Consider the following 8238-nt stretch of genomic DNA (forward strand, 5'->3'; position numbering starts at 1 on the left):
TCTAGTATTCTTGCCTGGAGAATCCTAAGGACAGAGGAGCCTGGTGGGCTACAGTCCCTGGGGTTGCAAAGAGTTGGACACAACTGATCAACTAACACTTTCATTTTTACTTCACAGTATATAGTTATATAACTGAATCACTTACCTGTACACCAGAAGCTAACACAACACTGTAAATCAACTATACTTCAATTTGTAAATCAACTATACTTCAATTTTTAAAAAGCGGCTTCTGAGTGGTGTGGCCTCACACAGAACATCATCTTACTCCCCTGTGACTCCCAAATCACCTATCCAGCCACCTCATTCTGTTCACCTTGGCTCTTCCCCACTCCTCACTTTTGTCCCCACTTGACAGCCTCTTGCCAGGGGGCCCTCCCCAAAGACCTGATTTGTCACCAGGGTAGCACAGGAGTGGCAGAACTCATTTGTAAAACAGACAGGAACTGGCTCAATGGCCCAAGTAAGGGACATAAAATTTTAACACAGTAGAAAAATGCAAGAGGTTTATGGTCTTGAATGTTATCATTTCTATCTCAGTATTTCCCTACACAACTGGAGTCTTTCGTCTTCTGTTTTCCTCCCTTAGTGTTTTCCTTCTGTCAGGCTCCAGCCTGGCTGGCCTCTCTTGCTGCCACTCTCCTGGCTTTCCTCCACCCCTCCTCCCCAGCCATCTGGGGAGGGATGAAGATGGGTCCCTCTCTCCTCCCAGCACAATCCAGCACCTTCCCCAACCCACGGTTTCAACCATGAGCCCCAGTGTTCCAAAAGAGGACAATACAGTGGCATAAAGCAGGAACCAAACAAAAGGAAGCATGGTTCAGATTTTATGTAACTGCTTCACTTCTGAGACAAAGTATCTACAATTCCTCATTCAAATAAGATAAAAACTCTGAGCATCGCAGAAAAGGATTCTCCCAGAAAACAAGGTAGAACCATTTGTTACTGCCTCAGAGGTCCTCATCTCTCTTTGTTTACCTCCCTACTTGTGAATCCTTCCATGGTTGGCCCCTAATCACTCTTTACTGCCCGCCTCCCCAACCCCAGCCAGGTGTGAACAGGTCGTCTGATGCTAATGACCTAGACCAGGTCTCAAGGGCTAGGCTCCCTCCGTCCTCACCTCAGGAGACCAGAGCTCCTCTGAAGGCTGCTGCTTGCTCCGCAGGCATGTGGAAATCCCTTCGTTGCTTTCAAGCCTTTAATGTAATCTAAATCAGGACTTGTCCCTGTTTAAATGCAAGCATCCTCTTCTTTGAAAGTCTTCATCAATGAACATTTCAGAACCATACAGGTCTCCCGTACTAGACTTAGACCTCCTTGAGGGCAGAGATTGTGTTTCATTCATCTTTCTTTCCCTGGCTACTGCACCTGACACAGGGCCATACTTGGTAAATGCACACACAAAAAATTTGTGCACTTCAAAGTGCAATTGACAAATATACTTGCCCCTGGTGGCATCTTTGTATGAATGAATGTTTCAGGCTCCTGGCTGAGCACAACCTCAGAGCAGGGGATGGGAGGTGGTAGCAGGAGGATGTGGGCAGTGTGGCAGAGGTCACAGGCACCTCTTAGAATAGATTGGAGGACATTCTCCTTAGACCAGTTGCACTGTCTATACAGAAAAGCAGCCCCTGCTGCAAGGTCAGGGCAGACGTATGTGATTAGGGAGGAGGGGGTGGGGTGGGGTAAGGTGGGATGGGGTGGCTTCCACCACCACTAAGGACCTGCACAGAGCCAGTGTTGTATGGTGGGGGAAACACCATGACTGAGTCAGCCAGACAGGCCTGGGTATGAATTCTGATTCTACCACCTAGCAGCTATACATTTGGGCCAATTATGCAATGTTATTTATTTGAAATTTTCTCATTTCTCAAATGGGCAAAATACTATTTCAAAGGATCATTGGCATCACTGAAAGAGATAAGGCTTTCAAAGCCCTGGTACCATGTCTGATACACTGCATATACTCAATAAATGGTGATTAGTAGTAGTGCCAGTGGTAATAGTATTGCTTTAATTATTTGGCTGAGTGGAGAACTCTTCTCTTCCTCATCATTTCTTCACTAAGATTTTGTGTCCTCTTGATGACAGTTCAGAGTTAATGACTCATTGAGAGCGAGTCATAACTTTTAAAGCTAGTGAGCTTAAACCTCCACCATATTTTTTTCTAATTTTTCCCCCTCCCTTCCCAACTCTTTACTTCTGGGTACCTCTTTCTCTCACTTTTATAATCCCCTCCCTTTCATCAATATTCACACCATGTTCTTCATTTACTCTAAGGTGTGAAAGGTTGATAAGTACCTACAGTGTTACTCCCGGAACAAAATCCTTTAAGAGAAAAAATTCTGATCCTTTGAGTTCAGTGTTTGTCAAATTGAGGTTGTAATTTAAAGGAACCAATTTAGTGGCTCTTGACTATTATTTTTTTTTAAATAATACTCTGCCTTATTATAGCATGTTATTTAGTATACTAATGTAGAGGGGAAACAATGGAAGCAATTTCAAAGTCTAGGGGGAAAATAGATTTGCTTTGACCTTCAAGTGGAAGTTACCCTTTTTTAGCAATCCATTTATATCATTTTCTGGTTTTAAATAGCCAGCTTGGCTGAATTTCATACTTTAAAATGAGTGAACAAATGGTGACATCAAAGGAGTTAAGCAGAGGAGGTAATGTTGATAAAAAGTTGAAACTGGAACCGAACATTATCAGATTCCTTTTTCCAAAGGAAAATCAAACTTAAATAACAAAGGTCCATTTTCTATGCATCCTAATACCATGTCACTTAATTAGGAAATCATGATTTGGAAAAAAATCTTTCTAGATTACTTTTGACAAGAGTACCAAAATCACCACAAAGAAAAGGAAAACTTGATAAAGTGAATCACATCAAATTCAAAATCTTTTGCTTTGCAAAAGTGTCTGTAAGAGGATAAGAAGCTACCAATTGTGAAAAAAGAAATTGCAAAGAACTCTCAAAGCTGAATAGTAAAATGATCAAAATAGAAAATGAGCAGAAAGCATTTCACCGAAGAGGCTCTACAGATTGCAAATAAGCACATGGAAAGATGTTCAACATCATTAGCTATTAGCAAAAGGCAAATTAAGACACCAGTACACATATATAAAAATGACAAATAAAAAATAGATATAATACCAAATGCTGGTGAGGATGCAGAGAAACTGGAATGCTCACATGTTGCTGGGTGCTGGTGGGAATTTAAAATGGCACAGTCACTCTGTAAAACAATTTGGCAGTTTCTTAGGAAACTGAAACTACCATGCAAGCCAGCAATTGCACTCCTGGGCATTTATCCCAGAGAAGTGAAAACTTATGCTCACACAAAAACCTGTACATGAATGTTCATAGCAGCTTCATTTGTAATACCAAAACTTGGAACTAGTCCGTATGTCCTTGAATGGATAAAAGGCTAAAAAAATCTGGTATATCCCAAAAGGTTACATGCTATATGTTTTTGTTTATGTAACATTCTTGAATGACAAAATTATAGAGATGGAGACCATGTGGCTACAAAAGGGCAACCTGAGGGATTCTTGCTGTGATGGAATGTTCTGTATCTTGATTGTAGTGATGATGTTAATATCTTGTTGTGACATTGTACTAGTTCTGCAATATGCTACCAGGGGGAATCTGGGTGAAGGGTACACAGGCTTTCTCTGTATTATTTTTCACAACAGCATGTGAATCCACAATTACCTCAGTAATGCTTTAAAGAGAAAAATGTAAATACACACACACACACACACACAAAACCTTTGAGCTGTCTTCTGTCCACATACATTCTTGGACTGTAATCATGTCACCGGTTGCACAGGAGTCTGTTGTGAGAAAAAAACCTCAGTTGTTCTCTAAAAGTTAATTAGAACAAATGATGAACTAATAATAGCAGATTATTTAGTAGGCTGTAAACCAAAAAGGTGTTGGAGAAGACTCTTGAGAGTCCCTTGGACTGCAAGGAGATCCAACCAGTCCATGCTGAAGGAGATCAGCCCTGGGATTTCTTTGGAAGGAATGATGCTAAGGCTGAAACTCCAGTACTTTGGCCACCTCATGCAAAGAGTTGACTCACTGGAAAAGACTCTGATGCTGGGAGGGATTGGGGGCAGGAGGAGAAGGGGATGACAGAGGATGAGATGGCTGGATGGCATCACTGACTCGATGGACATGAGTCTGAGTGAACTCCGGGAGTTGGTGATAGACAGGGAGGCCTGGCATGCTGCGATTCATGGGGTCGCAAAGAGTCAGACACGACTGAGCGACTGAACTGAACTGAACTGAAACCAAAAAGGCGTAGAAATTTAGCGACTAAATTCTATTTCCTGACTACTACACTTCTGCTATGCAGTCTATTTTCTCCGCATCTTAGAAGACTGAGGGGGCCATGATGTTTGAAACAGAAGTGACACTGTGGAAACAAATGAAAGAATATTTGAGAGAAGGAAGGGTTTCTAATGTTTTTACCATCTATGATACTCCATAAAAACTGTGCTGTGTATGCCCCAGAAAAGTGAAGGTGAATTTTATCTTAATTTGCTTTCAGTGTTTACAATAAAATGACTAAACATTTTCTTATAAAAAAATAGTCCTTTTTCCATGAATTATCAGGTTAAAATTGTTCCAATGTCCACTCTGCCTGTGTGCACTATATGGGCAGATTTGATATCAGGTATTCTTAAAAGTCTAATATTATCTCAGTGGTTCCTTCTCAGACCTGTCTTACTCTCTCCACCCTTTGTTTCCTCAGTCCTCCTGGGGCATGAGGGAACACAGGGTGGAGAGGGCAAGACTTCCTGGGGATGAGGAAATAGAGTGGAGAGGAGAGGGCAAGACAGGTCTGGAGAAGGGACCACTGAGATAACATTAGACTTCCAAGGATAATTGATATCAAATATGCCCATATAGTGCACAAAGAGTAGAATATTGGGACGATTTTAACCTGATAATTCATGGGAAAAGGACTTTTTTAAATAAGAAAACATTTAGTCATTTTCTTGTAAACACTGAAAGCAAATTAAGATAAAATTTAAAGCTAAAATGCAACAATACCTGTTATAATACATTCCCTCTCAATTAAACAGGTCGATCACCCTGAAGACAAGTGTTTTGCAGCCTGAATATTCATCAGACTACATAAGCCACTGTACCAATAGCATTTTCCCTTTGTCACAAAACGGTTTCTATTAAAGCTAGTATGGCTAGAAGTGAATATAAATTAGCACCCCCCCCCTTTTTAAACCTTTAACACATCAAAGGCTATATACTATGTACATGTGCGTTAACGAACAATTTTCTCAAAGTAATGGGGTTTTAGACGAATATCAGAATTGGTATTTATGGCAAAGAACCAGAGTACCAAGCGGAGATTTTTTCCAGTTAAGCTATTATTTACTATGTTTACCATTGAATTATCACAGTGCAATGTAACTGGTAAGTAATTCAGTACTTGCACGAGCTGCACAGAACAAGAAGCTGAAGATTACAGGAACAAGTTGTGGATCCAACAATTGCAGCGTGGATCGAGCGTTGTCTACTTGATCAAACCCGATCTACTTGTCGTCTTTGTCATCATCACTGTGGTAGCAGCAGGTCTGTGTCTGCAGGCCTTCGTCACTGGTGGCGCCTTGCTCTGCTTCTTCCTGGGTGGTAGTCTTGTCGTGGCTGATAACATGCGAACTTTCTTCGTTATCATCATCCTCGTAGTCATGCAGTAGATCTCTGGCACTCAGTTGTCGGGCGAGTTTGAGGTTCCTTCCTTCGCTGTAGTGAAGTTTCCTTTTCATTTCAAACTGCCGATGTTTCTCTTGCCTGTCAAGGTACATTTTGCTGCTGTGCGCTCCATCCAGTTCGGGCTTCCACACTGAATAGCTGGAATCGGAGGTGTAGATGGAGGCCAATCTCTTGGCTAAGCTGTTGAGGGCCGCGGCTTCACTATCTGCACTTGTTTCCCCATGATTCTGCGGACCGAACTGGGGAGTGCTGGGCTCATACATCTTCATGAAATCGTAGTCTCCGTACTCTGGACGGTAGGTCGCCAAGATGTTCGACTCGTCCCACTTTTGGGATTTCTTTCTATGGACCACTGGTCCACCGGACTGCTGGGCCGAGCCTGCGACTGAGGAAGCGGTGGAACCTTTGTTTTTCAGGATTCCCTTGATGCACCGGCGAGAGGTGGTCTCTCGGCGAGAGGACATCTTTGAAGAGTGAAGGGCCGCAGCTGAGCGTTGGGTCGCTGCAGCTGCCCGCCTTGCTTCTGGCACAAACTGCTGCGCGGTCTGGCTGCCGGGTTGTGCCTCCTGACCTAAAGGCTTCGCCCCAGCTCCTGCGTCACAAAGTACCCCGCGGGTGACGCCACAATGGTCGCAGCCGCCGTCAGCACCGCCGTCAGCGCCTAGGGGAAGGGTGCAGGAGAGTCGGGGGGATGCCCAAGCTGACCGCTTTTTTTTTTAAAGTGTAAGATTAGGAAATCTGGAGAAGGGCATGGCAACCCACTCCAATATTCTTGCCTGGAGAATCCCATGGACAGAGAAGCCTGGTGAGCTACATACCCCATGGGGTCACAGAGAGTCGGACATGACTGAGCCACTAACACACACAAAATAGGAAATCTCCCTTCGTTGCATGTGAAACCGGGAAACACTGTCTTGTGAATTTCTCTATCCCCTGTCTGTGTGCTGGCGGACTGTGTAGAATGTATTTCTCCCTGGGGGTCATGGTCCAAAGTTTCAAAGCCACTCCTTGGGTTGGAAAGACTGGAGGCCTAGGCGCTAGAGCGGCCATTCACTTCCACCCCTCCCCCACAAACATGACCCCTGCCCCTCTCTCCTGTTGCCACTCACACCTCCCTTTCCTTGCACCTACACACCCACACAAACCCTCCTTCCCGCTTTCTGACCAGCCCCGCGATTAATGGTTTGGATGCCCAGCCACTTACTGGTACCGCGGGTAACTTCACCACCTCCTCCCTCCCTGCCCACCCCAACATCCTCCCTGATCACGTATTGCTTCCTCTCCCATCCAGTCCTTTGCTACTGGCTTAACTATCAATATTTCAAGAAACTCCGATTCTATCTCTTCTGACACTACCATCTCTGGTCAGGGTTACAGCCACAGCCTTTGAACTAGCCCCCATGGCTCACCCCATCAGGTCTCCTGCTGGCTTCCAACTTCTCATTCACCTTCGGTTCAGTGTGGTTTTTTAAAAACACCATCAAGTCTTGTCACATCTCTCTTTCAAACCCTTTAATGGCTGTCCATTTTCTTTTAACATAAAGTCAGAAATCTAGAAGAGGTGGAAAAGCAGCTCTATGAGGGTCTGTGATACCAATTTGGAGCCCTCTCCCGGCCATTTCTTTCCACCCTACCTCTAGCCTTTTCCTCCCTGCTTTTTAGTTCCAGGAGCAGTCCCCTTCCTTCCTTCCTATCCCAGAGTTTCTCTCTAGGTTCTTCCCACAACCTGGAATGTCCTTTGATATTTTACCTCAGTCCTGACTGCCTTACAGGAGCCTGTTTCCTGACCTCCAAAGCATATCAGCTTTCCTGTGTTTTCATGGCCTCTCCTATTGTCTCTGGCAGCAGTCATAGTTGTGGCCATTATGTCTGTTATCTGTGTACACTAGATGGTGAACTCCAAGACACAAGGGAAGGTGTCAGTTTTTTCTCACCATTATCTTCATCTTCACAACATGATGCTGTACCTGGTACATAGTAGATATTACCATAATTTTTACAGAAAGAATAATAAGTGATAGGCTAGTGCTACTTTGTGCATCCTCAGCCGTTTCCGACCCTTTGTGACCCCATGGACTGTAGCCCACCAGGCTCCTCTGTCCATGGGGATTCTTCAGGCAAGAATACTGGAGTGGGTTGCCATTTCCTCCTCCAAGTAATCTTCCTGACCCAGGGATTGAACCTTAATCTCTCGTGTCTCCTGTACTGGCAGGCAGATTCTTTACCACTGAGCCACCTGGGAAGCACATAATAAATGATAGGTGATAGGTAATTGGAAGTCTGAGATTTCTGATTTCACAAAAGGGGACTCCACAGCTTTCACTGTCAGTTACAAGTTGTTCAGTCATGTGACAAAAACACCCCACATGTGGAATTTGGGGGCTGTTCCAAAGAGTGACTTTGAAACATTTTGTCCTTCACAGGCCTCATATTTCATAGGCAGTAACATTCTTCTCAAAAACAAAAAGGAAATTCAGATCCAGTTTCACAT

At 43.9% G+C, this 8238-nt stretch overlaps 1 protein-coding gene across 1 annotated transcript; it reads right to left on the reverse strand.

Annotated features, from left to right (window-relative positions):
- Positions 1-5395: 5395 nt before the first annotated feature.
- PPP1R2C (PPP1R2C family member C) lies at positions 5396-6308 on the reverse strand. Its single transcript, XM_006069422.4, has one exon. It carries the CDS (start codon positions 6209-6211, stop codon positions 5567-5569), a length of 645 nt encoding a protein of 214 aa, XP_006069484.1. The 5' UTR covers positions 6212-6308; the 3' UTR covers positions 5396-5566.
- Between the last annotated feature and the right edge of the window lie 1930 nt (positions 6309-8238).

The sequence above is a fragment of the Bubalus bubalis genome, chromosome X (genome assembly GCF_019923935.1).
Source record: "Bubalus bubalis isolate 160015118507 breed Murrah chromosome X, NDDB_SH_1, whole genome shotgun sequence".
Taxonomy (NCBI): domain Eukaryota; kingdom Metazoa; phylum Chordata; class Mammalia; order Artiodactyla; family Bovidae; genus Bubalus; species Bubalus bubalis.